The sequence below is a fragment of the Lolium rigidum genome, chromosome 1 (assembly GCF_022539505.1).
Source record: "Lolium rigidum isolate FL_2022 chromosome 1, APGP_CSIRO_Lrig_0.1, whole genome shotgun sequence".
Classification (NCBI taxonomy): Eukaryota; Viridiplantae; Streptophyta; class Magnoliopsida; order Poales; family Poaceae; genus Lolium; species Lolium rigidum.
Window position 1 is genome coordinate 65,091,351 of NC_061508.1, and position 19,577 is coordinate 65,110,927.

General features: G+C 47.5%; 2 protein-coding genes across 2 annotated transcripts; both read right to left on the minus strand.

The window, feature by feature from the left end:
* Window positions 1-705: 705 nt before the first annotated feature.
* On the minus strand, window positions 706-5,818 carry LOC124685437 (chaperone protein dnaJ 16-like). Its single transcript, XM_047219788.1, has 12 exons — window positions 5,637-5,818; window positions 5,209-5,332; window positions 5,036-5,118; window positions 4,833-4,944; window positions 4,648-4,752; window positions 2,586-2,636; window positions 2,106-2,192; window positions 1,912-2,020; window positions 1,686-1,834; window positions 1,534-1,587; window positions 1,184-1,461; window positions 706-1,062 (listed from the first exon to the last, which is right to left on the minus strand). Exons 1-11 carry the CDS (start codon window positions 5,801-5,803, stop codon window positions 1,189-1,191), a joined length of 1,314 nt encoding a protein of 437 aa, XP_047075744.1. The 5' UTR covers window positions 5,804-5,818; the 3' UTR covers window positions 706-1,062; window positions 1,184-1,188.
* A 3,324-nt stretch (window positions 5,819-9,142) lies between these two features.
* Window positions 9,143-12,038, minus strand: LOC124674613 (putative DNA glycosylase At3g47830). Its single transcript, XM_047210659.1, has 5 exons — window positions 11,709-12,038; window positions 11,406-11,606; window positions 10,611-10,667; window positions 10,268-10,515; window positions 9,143-9,354 (listed from the first exon to the last, which is right to left on the minus strand). Exons 1-4 carry the CDS (start codon window positions 12,036-12,038, stop codon window positions 10,273-10,275), a joined length of 831 nt encoding a protein of 276 aa, XP_047066615.1. The 3' UTR covers window positions 9,143-9,354; window positions 10,268-10,272.
* Between the last annotated feature and the right edge of the window lie 7,539 nt (window positions 12,039-19,577).

Consider the following 19,577-nt stretch of genomic DNA (forward strand, 5'->3'; position numbering starts at 1 on the left):
ATATACCTATGACTAAAATATGTCTATATATATTTGTATCTACAATAAAGTTATAACACGTTTTTAGAGACGGAGGGAGTACAAGATATATAGGCTTCGCCGAGTTTATAGAAATGCTATACTCGTGGAATGATTTCTTGTTTCACAAGCTCATGGCATGTCTTGTGCATAAGCTTGCCTTCATAGTTGATTAAAAGGTTTCAACTACGCATATGTGCATCTAGGGCTAATTATGTAAAGCTGAATCGGTTCACCGTACGACTCCTCTTGCTCCGTGAAAAACAAAAATCATCTCCTCGTTGAAAGTGCCACCGAATCTACAAATACTAGGCTGCACAGCCCTAAAATGTCACCCCTTCTGCCAACCCAAATACTCCATGCTGCAAGAGTGAGGATATCCATGAAAAACAACTTATATTGTAAAGCTTGTTTTCGAAGCTGCAAGTTATCAAGGATGTTATATCTAGCATATCAATTCCTGGACTGACAAGACTGACATTCAGAGAATACATGGCTTCTCGTTTTTACCTGCTATTATCAACATGCTGTCCACTGCCTTATTTGAAATGTTTCCCACGTTGCTACAAATGTTAATTGCACCGCTTAATTATTGCAAATCATGCTTCCTGATAGTCGTTGAAACAAAATGCTTACATTACCATCCTACTGCATAACATGAATTCGCAAGAGGGGAGAATACTGTAGTTGGTTATATACACATCATTGATCCAAAGGGAAAAGACAGAAAAATTTGTGTAGCACACAATGGAGCGAGATGACTAATATTTACAACTGGTTAACGAAGCCAATGAAATCAAAATCAACATATCTTACTTGAAAGAATATGGAACTGGGCTACATGGCAGCGGCGCTACATGCTATGAGTGCTCGTGTCTCATAACCATACATATCGAGCTTAGGCTTGCACCCCAATCTTTGCAAGAAACAAACTAGGCGGCACAAAAACAGAACAAGGTTCTCATATCCTTATCTGAGTAACAGCAAGGGAGTTCTTCCATGCAGTCAAAATGAAAATGATCTGTATTTCGGTTGTACGTTTACCTACAAAAACAGCAGAAAAAGTGAAATACTGGTACCACAATGCCAAGGATGGTTCACAACAGAATAGCACAGCGGAAGAATAATTACTTTGCATTCGCAAAAAAAAAAGAAGAATAATTACTTTGCTTAGCACGCCTTTCTCCTGTCAACTTTGAAAGGAATGTTTAACCATCTCTTCCTTGCGTTGGTTTTCTTTTCACTTGAGTTGTCATCCTCGCTTCCACATCCCTCCACGGGCTGATCCTTTACTTTCTTCTCTTTCCTTTGATTTTTCTCTTCATCAAATTTGAACACTTTTGAAGGTGATTTTGATTTGTTCCTGCTCGAACTCCGTTTTAGAGGTGGATTGTTTGTATAGGATGCATGGATTACATTCCTTTCATTCAGAAGCTCATCAATCTACAAAAGGCCAGTACTCAGATCAGAAAATAATAAGAAGCAAAATGAGCTAAGCATCAGAAGAACACATACCGTTTGCATTTCTTGCGTGTATTTGCTGGTCATTTCAGTGAACTTTGCCAAAACCTGCAACATATATTGTTAAAACATTGTAGCCCTTCCCCGCTAATTATGCAACGAAAGAACCAGATTGAGAAGACATAAAAAGAAAATCGACCACGTACTTCACGATACTCAGCCTCGAATTTAGACAGCTCAGCTCGTTTTGTGAGTATCTTTGCCTCCACATTTTGTAGCTTCTCCTTTTCAGCAGAGAAAGATTCGCCACACACAATCTCTATAGTATAGCTTGCACTTTTGAAGAAATTGTCACCTGAATTAAGTAATAGATTAAGAAGTTCCCCATTGCCTCAGATAATTAACACCACACCAATCAATAATGTGACATACCGTAGACAGCAAAAAAGTGGGTTCCTGGTTTCAGTTCATTAATGTCACATGGTTGGAAACTATCCAACCTTTTAAAAAATGCGCTATCAGGATCCTTTGCAGCAGATGCCTGAAAGTTATTGAAGCTTATAGAGGCTGAAAATACTATTGAATCACTTCCAGAACCCAAATAAGAAGAACTTTTGTAAACTCACCGAGTTATTTTGCTCAAAACGATACACAGGAAACCCAAGAAAGTACATTCCTGCGGCACTAACTTTGCCTGCCTTTACACTGTCTTCCTGCAGCAAGTCGCATATTACTCAAGGCATAACATATAAAAAATCTAAACAAAAATATTATAAGTCTATGCTGAAAGGGAAGGTCACAAAAGCAAACATATATTTACTCCTTTGATTGCTTTGCAGTTTCATAATAAATATACCAGACAAAAATGTATGAATGCTAAAACTGCTCCTTGGTGTTAGTAATAGCGCAGGTGGTGTGCCATGTCATATTGTCATATTACTTGAAATAATAAAGAAAAATATTCTTAAGATGAAAAGGATGCTCCCTACTAATTTAATGATCTAAGTCTATGCTCGACACTCCCAACTGCTAGTATATGAATGAAGCTTTGATTTCCTGTTTTTGATCACTGGGAGAAAGGAGAGATATAAGCTTTGTATTCGTACCTGCAGTGCAAGGCTCAACCCACCATTTTCTTCAAGCTCAAAATAAAGCAGCTGCAATTAATGAAAACAAAGCCATGATTAATAAAGGTCAGAAAAGGATAACATACATGAATGGAGTGCTTGAGATGTGTATTGGATAGAAAATGCATTGGAAGTTTATATTGACGGCAGCATAGCACAATGAATAAAAGGAACTATATGTTATCATCATTCATTAATACTAACCCGAGTGAAGATTTGTTTAAATGGCCCCCAATATAGGCCCAATGCAACCCCTATTAGGTCCTGTGCAATCACACAGGAACTTATTATCTCTATCACATAATCGTCTGTTAGTGCTAAAGACCATCATCCCAATGGGGCGCTCCCTATCAATGATTAATTTGAACACCGGCCCACATAATACATACCCACAGTCTAATTCTATGTTGGTTCTTGTGCCAAGGTCATCTCTTCAACGAGGGACCGCTTGGGTAGGAAAAATAGCACATGTGACATGCATGTTAAGTTCCAGTAGTAGAAATTTTCGCAAAAAAAAGTTCTTATAGTAGAGAAACCCACTTTGTATCACTCTTGGGTTCGAGTGGAAAACCAAGCTACCAACCTATCTACAGTTCAGACTTTGGGCATGTTAAATAGTGTAATGTTTGTTGTCTGCTAGCTTTGTCATGATTTTTGGGTGGTGTGGAAGAAAGCAAACTCCAAGCACAGCCCAAGCCATCTCTTACGCAAAAAGTAACCCTGGTTCAAGAACCAACACACCATAAACTCAATGGACATAGAGCGCTGGCAATTTAATCATTAAAAGAGTAAACCATTGTCTCCAGCATTTAAGGGGCTCGTGGCTCTCGAAAACATTGATATGATATTATGTGTATGGGTGGCAGAGAAAACTATTCTCTGATATTGAAATACCCTTATATGACTCATTTCTATAGAAGTTTGTTAAATAGTAACCTTCCAATGAACTTACAGTCGTGAACCAGCTAGTGGGCCTACCTATTACTGATATTAAACTACTAGTAAGACCACCCACATGGTATCGATATTGTCAAAGTACCTACTGGAATCCAATCAAAAGCAATCTGGTATGGTCAAAGTGCCCGTCTGCTTGAAGGCGTGAAACCCAAGAGTACGTAAAAATATCAAACATTGTTTGACTAACATGGCTAACTTGTGGCAAAGAAAAATAAAACCATGACTTCGCTTAGTCAAGTGATCTTCTCACAACTCCATAAGTCTGATTCAGGATCTAACAAAAGGTTTGGCACGCCACACACCAAGTCATGGCTACAAACCAAACACTTGGCTAGCTTTGGTCAAACTTGGTTAAGAGAGTGCCACATTTTTGCTTCCAGCCAAATAGGCCCTCAAGTTCTGTCACACACTGAAATTAAGAAAATGAAGAACGAGAGGGACAACTTAAAGGAAACGAGGAATTAGTAGTACTAACATCAATGCAGTTAAATAACTTCACATGAGGAGACACCAATGTTTAGTTTGGGGAATCTTGCGGCAAACTATACGTTCTTAATCCACAACCTGACATATTATTATCTTGCCGGCACACAAATCAGAAGTTTGAACAAAACTCTCATATATCACATATGGCAATCTTGTCTAACATAACTTGGTACAAATTTCAAATATACAAATATAAGGATCAAGAGTGGTGAGATATGTAATCATGACCCGTGATTAAACAATTAAACTTGGTTACTGCTAATGGTAAATTATTCATGCAAATATCACTACTGTCTGATCAATAACCCTACCAAAAATGATGGCATGCATAAAATGCAATTTAGTAGTGTACCACACATGATTACGGTGTGTAGGTGACAGGCAGTATTATTGAGCAGTGAGCACAAAGAAAACATTGAAAATGATAGGTCATCAGTATTCATTACTACCATTTGCTTTACTTTATTTATAGTAAATCATCAAAATTTAAGCAAAGGAGAATTTTCCTCTTTCTGAAGACAAAGGTGGTTTCGTTCCGGGAGAATACAAGTACAGATACATATAGCAATACCATACCACATTACTGACGAAAACAAACCTTAAATTTGCTTCTTTCAGTCGAGTGCACACGGCAAACTAGCCCCTTCTTAGCTTCCTGTTCTGTTATGTCTACAGAATAAAAGTGAGCCGTTTGCTTTTCCACCTGTCCACATGTATGTAACAACTATAAGTCTTACTAAAATGAAAAGGGAACATCGCATAGTGGACAGCTAAGTTGACAACCTTCTTGCGCACGGAGTTCCCTAGCTGGAGCTGAGAAACCATAACAGACCCATTCAATGCTTCCTCCAAAACGGTTGCTGAAACAGTTGTCTTGATTGGCACACCAAGCTTGCTACATGCATGCATATACACAATCAGAACAACAGCAAGACACAAGGCAGCAAAATTTACCGGGGGAAAATCGTATCATTCGCAGATCTTACCTGAAAATAGCTGCAAACATGGTGTTTACTGTATTGAGACTCGACAGGTCCAGCTCCAGCTCCTGGCTATCAGTCTCGATGGCCTGAAACATAGATAGCGGGAGAGAGAGTTGCCGTAACATGTTCAGACAAGATGGTTAGCGCACCGCGGACCAGTTGATGAGTTGATTTACCTCGAACCCCGACGTGTCGTACTGCCTCCTCTTGTTGGGATCCGACAGGATGCTGTAGGAAAATGTGACCTCCTGGAACTTGTCTGATGCGACGGGGTCATCGCCGTTCTTATCAGGGTGGTACCTGCCGAAATTTTACCAGTAACAGCGCTGGAATCAGAAGCACATTTCCAGATCAGGCACAAAAATGGCACCCGACTGGGACTGGGAAGAGAAGCCTAAGCATGGCAGATAGGTGAAAACATGAGTAAATGTGCACACACGATACAGGTGAACAAATTCGGTCCAAAATTGTGTACGATTTGCGCGAATGAATAGTAGGAATAAAAGTCCGCCCCCTAAACACGGGCATTGGGTGAAAATACAGCAAACAACAGCGGGAGGAGTGGTCGAATCTGAGGCGGGCAGAGCATAGTATGCGGGCTTACTTGAGCGCCATGCGGCGGAAGGCGCTCTTGATCTCCTGGTCGGTGGCGGTGCGGCCCACCCCGAGCACCTCGTACGGGTCCTTCCTCTGCGGGGCGGCAGCCGCCGCCGCAGCCGCTGCTGAGTCGCCCTTCTCCGACTTGAAGGACCCGAACCTCGACCCCGCCATGGCTGCCTCTCAGCTCCTCCTCCGCCGCCGCCGCAGCCACGAACGACCTCAGACCCTCCGCAGTCCCCGCCACGGCACGCGCGCGCGCTCGGATCTCGCCTCCGCAGAGCACCCCTCCCCTCCCCGGTCCCGCCCCGCCCGACGCCAAAGGGGGTGGGCGCGGCAGGCACTGCTGGGATTATTACAGCCCGCTCCCCATCGGCGGCGGCTGCGGCGGCGGCGTGCTCCGCTGGACGCCTGCCGGCCGTGCGGGATTCGAAATTGGAATGGAAAGGTGAGGTGGATTGCGGAGAGAGTGAGGTGGGTGAGGGAGGTGGCGTCATATTAGGTGGTGGCGCCTCGTGGTGGGCCCCGGCGCTCAGTGGGTGGTGCTGTTGACGCGTCCGCTGCTGCTGGATCGTCGGCTGGTGGACCCACCCAGCCGGTGCGAGTGCGAGGCTGGACAGAGCTGAGCGTTGGCTCTGGCTGGCGGCGGTTAACCGGTAGTGTGGGCTGCACAGGTCTCGTGCGGCCGTCGGCCGGCTCCCCGTGCACGTGAGCGGCAGTTGGGAAGCAAGATTTCTTGGGACCCACGTGTCAGGGCACAAGCACCGGCCTGGGTCCTAGTTAATTTTCTTTTTGTTTCTTTTCTGAGAATTGAGAAACACGTAGTAAGTGTGCATCTAAATTTAATACTCCCGATTTGTTTAAATTTGTATGTACATGGACGTGACAGATACATTAAACTTCTTTTTTGAAACGATTTGCCATTTTCATTTTCAATAATAGAGAAGAAGTTTTAGAGTTTTTCGAACAATTGCCTACGGCACAGCCTAGGACTTTTAACAAAAGGCTACTCTCCTGGAATTGCATAACTCAAATCTTGCGCGCCGGGCCAAGCACCAAGCTCTTACCTCATCCTTGATCTTGGCGATAACCGTGGTCGTTGTGGAGTGGTGATGTCGAAAAACTCGAGCATTGCTCTCTTTCCATATTTCGTAAGAGGTGAGCATGATTATTGACGCCAAAGCTTCTTTGTTTGCCCCTCTTTCTAAGGCATTATTTATCCACCAAACGTCCACGGATGGTTCGTTGGCCCAAGATTCTGTTGTTCTATCGAGAATCTCTTTCCAAACCCTTGTGGTGTGAACCTACACTTGTACAATAGTGTACAATAGGTGTGTTGCTGATTCTTGAACTTGGTTGTATAGGGGATAATTTTCACAATATTGCTATTCCCTGCGTTGAAGCTGTTTAAACTCTAGTTTACACAACCAAGCAAAGAATTTGCACCTTTGAGGAGCCTAGACTTTCCAAACCGAATCATTGGGGGTGATTGAGACAAATCCTTCAAGTTGCATCTTGTAAGCCGAAAACGCGGGGTACTTTTCATCATTTTAGTGAATTTCCAATGTATGGTGTCACTTGTCAGGAGCATCAAAAGCAAGGTGAACATTGTTTACCAACTCCCAAAGTTTGACCAACTATTCAATGTGCTCCAAGCCAAAATCTTGGGACATATTAATTTGGAGTGGTTTTCAAGGGCCTTCTGAATGGTGCAATTTTTACGCTTGGACACTTCAAAAATCTTGGGAAACACATCTAAATTTAGATAACTCCGAAACATTCTCTTTCAAACCGAGAGAGTAATAGTAGGTTTTATCGGTTACAACCATTTGTAGCCGGGAAATATTGGATAGACCCCAATGTGTGCATCCAATCTCCGGTCTAACATTGTGCTAAGTATTGTAATTAGGCTAAATTATCTAAATCAAAATCAAATATCTTTACATTAGGTCGCTCTGATTCTACCCCTTATTTTTACGTGAATTTACATAAGTTGCTACCGCCAAGTTAATTTACTGGTTCGATTTATCTATCGGTTCAACTTTATTTTCCCACCTCTCTAATAGCCACCCAATATGCAGTGGAAATTCAAACCCATGTAATTCCCGCCCTGATCGGCTCGGCCCCCGCTAGCCATGGCGCCCTCCTCTGCTTTGCCGCCGACAGATCTAGCTTCACGCATTCCCAGGAAGTCCACAACGTTGTGTCCACAAAGAACATCATGCACTGTCGGGAGTCTACCTTGCGCATCCCGTGCGCCAAAGGCATCGATACGGGGTGCACGTAATCGATCATCGTCATCCTCCAGCACGTCGGGACCTAGACATCTCCTCCGTCTCTTTCCTCCCCATCAGGCCACCGCTATCTGCCACTGCGGTGGCTGCGGCCAGTCATTCCGACGACCATAGGCCCCGTCTCCACCTCCAACCTGCACTCGATGAGCCAATTCACATCATGTAGTCTTTTTTTTTAATCTCTACTCTGTTTTATTTTTCCGTAAAAATTTATCGAATTATTCGATTTCCTCCCGTGCTATTCCGAGAGAAGAATTGCCACGGCCGCCCGTTCCTGCGGGAAGAAATGCCACCGCCACGACATGACGTCAACAGCATATTTGTATGCGGATCTCGCTAAAAAAGATTGAGCTATTTCGGGACATGACTTGGAAACCATCGAAAGAAGTAAAACTGCCTCCCAGTTCTTCGCGCGCGCGCAGTGACCAGAGTTGGAGCTCACTAAATTCTTGGCAGTTCTCAACTACTTAGTATTGTTTCATGCTTGCCCTTTGCCTTCACCAAAACATTCGTGAGAAACAAACATTAGCAACCATTTTTCACAAAGCAACTGAGTTCAGACCATAGCAATATACATGTGACGTGACTAGACTACACTCCATTCGTTGATGCCATGCTCAAGCTTGAAGCAAAGATCACACTCTTGTCATGAGTTAGCCAAAGATGTCCTCCAAAGCGGTGGTTACTTCTCAGAGAGGAAAGTGCTGAACTTTTCACATCAGATGTTCCCGCTAAAGAAAGGCACCCAGATTAGCCTGCAAGAGTGCACTACAACCTAATTAAAGCAATGATTCAGTTTACAAGTTCATGTAAGCAAGAAGCAAACTGGCAAACAGCTCGAATCACATCAAATGGACCATTGCTCTACTTCAAAGCATGTGATGTCAAATGCGCATCAAAGGGTTCGCCTCTTTCCCATGCAAAAATCCAAATGTCCAGTCAAGATCAAGTGCTGATGGCAGAGTGGCTGAGTCCACATCCCTTTCAGGTTCGTGGGGTAGACCAGCTCAGCTAGGTTGCATTAGATGGACCTTTTGCTCACTGTCAGCGAGGTGCTTGCTCTGAAGATAACAAGCCACCTCCACAGGCGCAAGAGGTCACGTGCATCAGAAAGTCGAGGATACAAGGTCTGCGCAGCTGGGCAGTCATCTGTCGGAGTCCTTTCGTACTTCACTCGGTGTAACCAATAACAAATGACCCATAAATCACATCCTTCAGATTAACCTGGAAACTTTCGTACTACTAGTAGGTAGAAGTGAGTTCACAAGTATGGACCTAGCCTGAAATCATACAGTTCGAAGCTCCCTAACAGCAAAACAAGATGGGGAACCTGAGACTGCAATTACATGTAACACTGCCATAAATCCTTTCACCGCTGGAGCTCTTGGATTGTTGAGAGGTTATGACCTCTTCTGAAAACTCCAATACCAACTACACAGAAAATGACCATGTCAGAATTGTCAAAACCATAACATTATGAAAAAACCAGTTACTCCAAAACTGTTGCTCCTTAATTCAGAAAAAGATATCATTTTAAAAGTCATTTCAGACACCTACGTTTTGAAAGTATTTTGCTACTTGTTTTTCTTGCAAAACTTGTCCACGGCCTTATTTGAATGTCCACATTTAAAGCCAGTTTTTCTGTGTTGGCGCCAGGTCATTTCTGCTTGCTGTTTGAAGATAGTTGGTGTCAGGTCTTTTCAACTTGTGCCACAAACCATTATCCTACTCCGTATTGGCCCCAAAACTTTCAGGCACAATAGGTCGTAGGTATAAATATCCCCAGTAATACCTATGCATTTATCTCCTATTCTTCCACCCCAAACACTAGAAAAATCATCCCAAGGAAATTAAAAACTCTAGATAGAAGACCACAGTGGGAAATCTGAACATGGAACCACTTGACAAAAATGTTCTAAAAATGGAACTACCAGAAAAAACATCTTAGACATGGGGCATCATATTATGTGACAATGATGGATGCTGTGAAGGGATAAGTGCATCTTTAAATAAATGTGAATATGAACAAACATCAGTGAAGAAATGGTTTTGCAGTGTATATTTCTCTTAAGAAAACATATAAACTTGCCTACATTAACTTTCTGGTGCTTCCACTCTGAAGAAATCTAGGATTTGCTTTCTGGTGTAGCATGTTTTAGTTTATACTCCTCTTACTTCAGGAGTTAGTCCCTCTATTGAACTTTTTCTTAGTCTTGTGGGCCTTTTGTACAGTTCATTTTGAAGCAGGGTTGCCCACTAATGTTCTACTAAAGAAAAAAAATCTCTGGAGCACATTATATTTGGTATACAACATTTTGGTTTGATAAAAGAGCAAATAGCTTACCTATGCTACTCCTGAATTATTTCTTCACTGCAGCAGTAACTTGCTAAGGGACAGACAGCATTGGCACCCTTGGTTTTCTGGGCACCTAACTTTATTGTACATGATTGACAGAGCTTCCCATGAGTAACAAATAGGCAATTCAAGTCGAACTTTAGATCATCAGGAATTTTATTATTCAGATGGATGTATGCCTTCTCCCTAGTAGCTATTGAAGGAACCCAACCAATAGCCTTTGTAATGCGGAGTACCTATCACAGAAATATAACCAGTCAAGACACATATGTGATGCATATATTAAACTAATATCAAGAGCTCAATAGTTGACCAATACAGATCCACGTACATGAGTGTCTACTGGAAAATCATCCTTTTGAAGATAGAACATCAGGACACATGCCACCTGTCATATCGTACATAATCATATAAGTGACATCAGTCATATGCTTGCTTTACTCCAGTAGCCTCACATTATCCGAAAACCAGGCAATGAAAATAATGGGATAAAACAAATAATTAAAAGCATGCAGAAAACTAAATAAGCATTTAGAGTTATGAACCCTACTTCAATTGTTTTGAACAAGGCTCTTTGAGTTCCTTTGCCGCACAAACTATAAAGGCTTAAATTGACAACTAACCAAAGGTTGTAGCTAATTTTGAAAGAGCACTGTTTCGAAGGCAAAAATTCTAGTTGTTGGCTGATAACAACCACAGCTTTAGTTAAGCGCAATGTATGCAAACATAAATCTCTTCCATCAAGAAACAAACCTTGCACGTTTTCTTTAGAATACTGACATTTCAACCACAAAAATTTTGAGTGATAAAAGTTTCACCAGACAGTATGTACGAAGTCATGTATTTACGACTGGAGAGCACAGCATAGCGTCAATGTTAATGCATTTAAGCACAACATTTTTTGCGAAAAGCTAGAGTTCTGGTGATTTAAGTACAGATAAAAGCCCTATGAATAACCTGCATTGCCTTCTAACCATTATCCGGTGACTCTCATTAGGTAACTACTCTTATTCAAAGTACTTGTAGCTAACTACCAAAATGCTCTGTCTTCTGTACTTCGGCATGGATCATGCCATAACAAAAATATGCATTGCAATGGAAACAATTCGAATGACATGCAACTCACTGTCTTCGGGCCGATCCCTTTGAACTGCGAAAGCTCCCTCTTGACCTCGTCCACGGAGAGCTCCCTCAGGTACTCGAGGCAAATGGCACCCCTCTTCTCCTTCACGCCCCTCAGCATCGCCCGGATCCTGGCTGCCTTCGTCGCCGCCAGGCCTCCGCATCGTATCGCGTCCTCGAGCCCATTCCCCTCCTCATCCACTACCTCCAAAAGGGAACAAACCAATGAAGGTACCGTTAGGGGCATGAGCTTCTACAAGCTTCACGAAATGGCTACTCATCGAGACGCTGCTACGGTGCTACATACCTGGTCCCAGGAGGGGAAGGCGGCCTTGAGGGAGGCGAATGCGCGGCGGGAGATGGCGTCGGTGGTGTTCTGGGAGAGGAGGGTGGTGACGAGCCCGTCAAGGACGGTCGGACGCGGAGCCGGCGGGTCACTCTCGTCCTCCGGCGAGAGGCCGAGGCGGAGGAGGCGGAAGGGGGCGAACTCGTCGGGGAAACCGTGGAAGGCGAGGAGGGAGTCGCGGACGGCCAGGCATTGCGCGGGGGTGGGGGAGGCGTGGCCATAGTAGGGCTCCGGCGAAGAGTAGGGCCTTGCCGGCGTGGCCGGGAGCTTCCGCTTGGGCTTGCGGGTCATCTCACCGGTTGCCTCGCCGAGGCGGCGGTCGCCGGCGATGTTGGTGGGGAAGGCGAGATCGAAGTAGGCCGGTTGTCGGCTTGAGTTAATGAGGCCGAGAAAAATGTATGGCCTAGACGTCTAAAGCAACATACGGGTCCATCTGGATGGATGGGCTTGAGCCCACAAACAGCATGTCAAATGTATAGATATCTCCTGAAAATGGGTACCACTACCAAGTAAGTGAACCTTTTGTATAAAGTTTCAAGTGGTATGGGACTTTCCATTAATCCCGCGTTCCATCCCGTCCCAATAATTCCATTCATCATCTCAAATAAAAATAGTTTTAAAAGTACAGAAGAAAGGTTTCTTGAAACCTATCAACATTGTATGAAGATCACGACGTGAGGAATTCAAAAGTGAAAAACAATTCATAAATTGGATAAAGATTTCTCAAGATATTTTGTTTGCAACATTCATATAAAAATAAAAGTGAAAAAACTCCATCTCCCATCGCTCCTCTCTCTCTCATCAATATTCTCACAAAGTACATTAAGAACGTAAGTCCAACACAATGAAAACCTAAATACATGTTGCACTAAAATCCGAGTACAACCTTAATAATTTTGGAATCCATATTCTCACAACCTTCATAATTGCTCTGGCCAAGTAAATGCTTGTGACTCCAAGAGGGAGTATGTATGCTCGATAGTAGGTTCATGCCTCTAGTTTTCTGGAAGAGTGACAATAACTTCTAAGATTATAGATGTGCTATTGCTACTAAGGAGAATGCAACAATGTTTTATCCAAGGGTAATTCTATTGTTTACTTTACACACATTGCTTAATGTGATAATCTGTTGCTTGCAACTTAATACTGGAAGGGGTTCGGACGATAACCGGAAGGTGGATTATTAGTCATAGACGCAGTTGGATTACGGTCTATGTATTATGTTGTAATGCCCGAACGGATCTCATAGTAATCATCTTGTCATGCATGGTCGGTATTCTGTCAATGTCTAGCTGTAATTTGTTCACCCAACATGTTGTTTTATCTTTATGGAGAGACACCTCTAGTGAACTGTGGACTCCGGTCCTTTCTTTACTCTGATAAATTCATCCACTGTAATCTTGTTATGTTTACTTACTGCATGCACTGTTCTCTTTAATTGCAATGCAAACATCTCTTTCCACTCGATATGTCTAATCCTTTGTGTTCAGCAAAATCAGTGAGATTACCTCACTGTAAGTTGGGGGCAAAGTACTTTCATTATGTTGTGTGCAGGTGACATATTGTTGCTGATACTGGTAGTGTGCTCTGCCACAAGTCAGTTAGCAACACCTTCAGAAGTCACGCCTTTCTCCTACTGGTCTAAACCTTGATTTCTTACTGAGGGAAAACTTGCTGATGTGCTCATCATACCTTCCTATTGGGGTTCCCTAACGGTGTGAAGTCTACGCTACGAGCACCATCAGGATCCTGCACCATGGCCCTGCCGCAACGGCCGCGTTCGCTACCGCGGCCCGTAGAACCGGTCATGGATCGTGTGAGGGAGAAGGTGGACGTCGGCGGGTTTGTGTGAGGAGAAGCCGGTGCCCGAGCACCCTGATTTATACCCGGAGGCTGGCATGGGGGCGGTGGTGCACAATTATTGCTTGGCCCCGGAGGTAGGCGAAGGTAGGTGGACGATGTCACCATTAATCTCCGGCACGCATGGCTAGATCATTACGCTAACCTAACCGCTCATTCAACGGCTGCCAAACGGGGACGGGAGCTTCCATCAGACGTGCGGGAGACGCCGACGCGCCCGTTCAGCGTTTGGCGCGAAGGGGCCGGCGGAAGGTTGCTGGTGATTGTATTAGGTTCTAAAACTGGCCGGCTACTTTTGAGACACACTCGTGTGATCCAAAAATAGCACCGGACGTTAAACCACTATTGGATCGCTATGAGGCGCCCCAGTGAAGATGCTCATAATAGTAAAACAAAACGGATTTGCTATGTCTAAATAAACTGAGATTTTTGTAAATCTCAGTCACCAACAAAAAATTACTTTAGTTGTACTTTTCTGTCTACACTTTTTCACCAAAAACGTGCAACTAAAGTGAGTTAGACTTTCTTAAAACTACAATTGTACTTTTTTAGGGAGGTAATTGCACCACAAGTACAACAACTTGCACTCTGTGTGCATTTTCATACAAAAACTTGCAAAGTGTGTTCAGGTGGTACAACAACTTGTCCTGGATGTGCACCGTTGGTACAAGTGGTGTCTGGAGCTGCCACGCGTCCCTGGTCAACCGTCGAAGCGTTTTTGCAGAAAAGTCCATGTAGAAAGCGAGAATTCGCGCGCGACCAGAAGCTTTCCCCTCTCGTCTCCACTCGTCTCCTTCCCCTCTCCTCTCCTCTCTGCGGCGGCGACCAAAACCCTAGCTACGGCGACTGATGCATGGCGAACCAAGGGGAGGGGAGCATGGACAGCACCGGCCGAACCCCGCCGCCAGGGTTTGCCCGTCGCGGAGGGCCGCGGTGGAGGGGCAGGCACGTGGCCCCAGCACCTGCTCCTGCCCCTGCTCCTGCCCGTCGCGGAGGGCTGTGACATGCTGTTGTGGGTATACTTCATAGGTGTACCATCGACAGTGCCTAGATCCGGTAAGCCCGGGTGGCCCACAGACGGTGATGAGGCATGTGGCCCATCGGGCGGCCCAGTTGCTGTTGATCATGAAGGAAGAAGTTCAGCCCAGGATCGGCGGGCCGGATCCGTACCGACATAGAAGTAACCCGGATCCATGGAGGCCCATGAGGAACCCGGATCCGATACGACGTATGTGGAAGGCGGATCCGTGACGTGCACGGCAAGATATTGTACCGTAGTTAGGCTGTCTGTAATCCGGCTAGGATTCTCCGTGTAAACCCTAGATCCGTGCGCCTTTATAAGCCGGATCCCGGGAGCCCTAGAGGCACAACCTCAACTCATTGTAACAACGCGAAAGCGTCCAGATAATTCCAGACAAGCAGCAGTAGGCCTCGTCATCGTGCGGGTGTTCCGAAGCCGGGTAACTCGCGTACCACCGTCCCGTGTGCACTCCGCCCTATGGCCCCTACTTCTTCTCCCCTCGTGAGGATCCCTCCTCCGAGGTATCGTCGATTAGGCAACGACGGTTGGCGCCCACCGTGGGGCCTGCGGCGTACGGGAGGCCGGAACCGGGAGGGTTCCGCCATGGGAAGCTACAACGACACCATCGGCGTGGGGCGTGTCCTTTACGCCGGAAATCTGCCGATCGTCCCTCCGGATGAGTGTTGGATTCCGGCTAAAACCGACCCCGTCAAGCTCTCCATCGTCCCGGTTGGCGGCATACACATCTTCATCGGGGAAACCGTCGATTCCGACGGAAACCCACTGGTAAGTAGCGGCGACGCGACCGCCGCTGAGCGGGACGCGGTCGCGAAGATCCGATCCGAGACGCCGGAACTTCCTAGCGAAGATTCCGCCTTAGATCCGGAAAAATCAAAGCCCACCCAATCCGCCCTCGAGCGAGGAAACAAAGGTGGAAGACCAATGCGGATCCGCCCGGGTCTCCCAGGTGTTAGAGAAGCAAAAGTGTCACTTCGTACACTTCTTGGCCCATACCGCCGGAACCGCCCCTCATGAAGTCGGAGCTGGTCCCGAGCAGGAAGAGGCACCGGAAAACAACGCAGATCCGGATCAGGCTCAGCCTGTCGGAGAAAGCGAAGCTCCGGTCGAAGAGTCGATCTTGGGCAATCCGAGCCCAATTTCCGGAGACACTCCGTCCATGGAATCCGATGACTTCGTGCGCAAGTTGGAGGAGTATGGTCTCGGCGATCAGCCCGAAGTCAACTCCGCCCAGCCGAAGCGGGTTCTCGCAACGGTAGCGGCGCCGGGACAAACCGGATCTCGGAGACCAAGTTAGCCAATCCGAGCCATCTCAACAAGGATCCCCAATGTCTCGGGTGCGACCCCAAAGGGATTCTCCTTCGGAGGAAATCCTGTCGGCGAAGAGGTGGCCGCGCGAGCGGTTCTTAACACACCTATAACTCCGGGCCACGCCGCGGATCCGGAGGCTCTAGAAACCGCCGAGAAAGGAGATGCTGGCCACGGCCAAGAGGCTCGCCGACGCCGAAGCTGCATTAAAGATAGGAAGGGCAGATCATGCCGCCCGGCTGGAAAACTTCGACGGACGGGACCGCGAGATTACTAACACACTCGAGCACGTCAAGAGCATGAGGGCTGAGTGGGAGGTAAAGATGACCTACGCGCAGGCGGAGGCTGATCGTATTGTCGGAGAAGCAATTCCGCCTCGCGGAGATAGCCTTCAACACGCCCGCGGTTCACCGGCCGCTGGAAACTCCAAAGGACAACATGCTGAAAGCAGCGGAATTGCTGAAGAAGAAGGACGAAGAAGTTGATATCAACCATCTCCGCACACTTGTCGCTTCGAGCAATGCGGCAGCGAGCAAGGCGGATACTTCGCGCAGGTTGGAATCCAATCCGGATAAGCGTGTATCTACCGCGCAGAAGGACGCCCGCGCTGATCGGCATCCCGACGATGAATCACATACCGGATCCTCAGAGCGTAGAAGAAGGGCCAGGGAACACCCAAATCCGATCCCCGTCCCATCACAGACGCCTCCGTCGGATCCAAGAAAGGGAAAGGACGCGATGTACTCCGGACGAGACAGATACCGCAACCCCTCTCCTCCGCCCAACGGTTACCCGCGACCCCCTCGCCGCCGTAGTCCAGCCGGAAACACCAGGCCCATAGGGCACGGTGCGATTGTTATCCGCGACAACGTGCTGCCAAGAAACAGAAACGAGGGAGCGTTCGCCGGAACCTCGCCGGAACCGGAACAATGTTCCCGAGCCCGAGCCCGGAAGGAGTCGGAATGAAGACCGCGGTCCGGAACCTCGCCGGAACCGCGATCCGGAACCTCGTCGAAGCCGCGACCCGAGCCTCGTCGGAGCCGTGACCCGGAGCCTCGCCGGAATAACCGGGGCAGCCGGCGCCAAGGCGAAGGCAGCCACGAAGCCGGAGTCGGCACCGGGAAGGTCGTGGAGATTCAGATGGCGGAAGCAAGAAGTCGGACCGCCCACCTCGCAGGTCTCCCTCACCACCACCTAGCGGTGGCGGCGGAGGTGGAGGCGGAGGCAATGGCCGGAGATCTCGCTCGCGCTCAAAGTCTCCCCGCCACGGCTCACGCGACGCACGGGACCGCCTTAACGAGTACGGAAGCGACTACATTGGTCCGAAGTGCTTTGGCGAGAATGATTCGAGAGGAACCAAAGCCAAGGAGCTCCCTCAAGCTACCCGGAAATCTGAAGCATTATGATGGCACCGAAAGGCCGGATACCTGGATTGAGGACTACTACAACGCAGGTAACCTTTGCCGGAGGAACCCCTAATATCGCCTGCCGCATGCTCCGGCTTGTACCTTGTAGGACCAGCCCGGATCCGGCTCGGTGACCTCGAGAAAAACTCCATCTTTTGTTGGTTCGATCTGAAGACCGCTTTTGAGAAACACTTCGAGGGCACCTACAAAAGACCTGCCACAGCAAGCGACCTACAAGCTTGTATCCAGAAGAAGGGAGAAACCTCAAGAAACTTCCTCACGCGATGGTTGGCATGCGAGAACGAGTGCGAAAACGTCGATCACACCACCGCCATGTACGCTTTTATTGGTGGACTGCGGAGAGGAGGATTGTCGAGGCATAAGCTTACATGTTTGGCTAACGCCAACAAGCCGACTACGGATGAGATGATCTCCATCGCCGGTGATCACGCTCGCCGCCGATGACAACGCGGGCGGTGACATCGCAGCTACGGCAATCCCCTGCACCGGCGAGAAGAAGAACCGTGATAACGGTAACAATAGCGGCCACAAACGCAAAAACCCCGATGACCGGAAGAGTGGCGGATCCGAGATGGTCGCCATGGCGTTCCAACGCGGAGGTTCGGGGAGGCGGAAGAGGACGCGGCCGTGGAGGCGGAGCCGGCGGGGGTCGGCGAGCATGGCACGAGGTCACCGCCGGCGGATCCCGCGCCCCGCAAACCTACGAGGAGTACGGAGACATGCCCTGCCCGGCCCACTTGGATCCGGCTACGGGGAAGTCCACTCATACCAACCGCAACCGCAAGTGGGTCAACGACCTCAAGAACGACCCGGAGGCGAGGATACAAGCGAGCCCGGAAGCACCGCCCACGCGGCAAAGGAGGCAAGGGCAAGAACAAGGACAAGGAGGAGGACAGTTCGAGGCGATGGACGAGGATGATAACTCGCCGGATCCCAAAGCCGGATCCGCGGGAAAATCCAACCCCTTCGAGAAAAAGAGCGTGGGGGCTTACCACACCTTCCTCGGAACCCCCACGATCCGTGCTACAAAATCAGCTACCCGGTTCCTGAACGCCACAGTTCCGGCTGTGCCGCAGTATGTCAGGTGGTCGGAAGTTCCGTGCACATTTGATAGGGGAGATCATCCCGCCACTGTGCCAAAAGAATACTACGCCTTGGTTGTGAGTCCCCGCATAGACGGGTATGACTTCTCCAAGTGCCTCATGGATGGCGGAGCCAGCTTGAACATCATGTACCTGGAGACTCTGGAGCGGATGAACCTCACCAAGGAACAGCTCAAACACGGCACCACCGAGTTTCACGGCGTGGTTCCGGGTAAGAAGGCGAACTCCCTCGGCAGCATCACACTTCCCGTGGCTTTCGGCGATGTTCATAATTTCCGCGAAGAAAAGATCACGTTTGAAGTTGTTCCCTTCAAGAGCTCCTACCACGTCATCTTCGGCAGGCCCACCTACCACAAGTTCCACGCAAGAGCATGCTATATCTACAACAAGCTCAAGATGCCGGGTCCCAATAGTATGATCACCATAACCGGAGACTACAAAAAGGCTCACGAGTGCGAGTTGGGCGAAGCCGCCTTCGCAGAGTCTGTCATATCCGGAGAAGAGCTGAAAGGCTACAGGGCCGCGGTGGATCCGGCCGAGATGCGAGACCACCAAAAAGCAAATCTCCGAGCGAGAAAACCTCCTTCAAGCCCGCGATAGAAACCAAGAAGCATGACCTTATTCCGGGTGACTCTTCCAAGCAGGTTTCGGTCGGGGCAAACATGGACCCCAAATAGGAAAGCGCGCTCGTCGAGTTCCTCCGCGCTAACATGGATATCTTCGCATGGCAACCTTCGACATGTCCGGAGTACCTAGGGAACTCGCCGAGCACTACCTCAACATAAATCCGGGGGCTAAACCGGTAGAAGCAAGCTATGCGACGCTTTGGAGATAAGAAGCGCCGCGCCATAGGAATGGAACTAGCAAAGTTACTAGAAGCAGGTTTTGTAATAGAAGTTATCCACACCGATTGGGTCGCGAATCCCGTCCTTGTACCCAAAAAGAACACTGAAATACTAAGAATGTGCATCGATTACTCGGCTTGAACAAACACTGCCGAAGGATCCGTTTCCCTTGCCGCGCATTGACCAAGTCATTGATTCGACGGCGGGGCGGAACTTCGTGTTTTCTTGATGCGTATTCCGGGTACCAT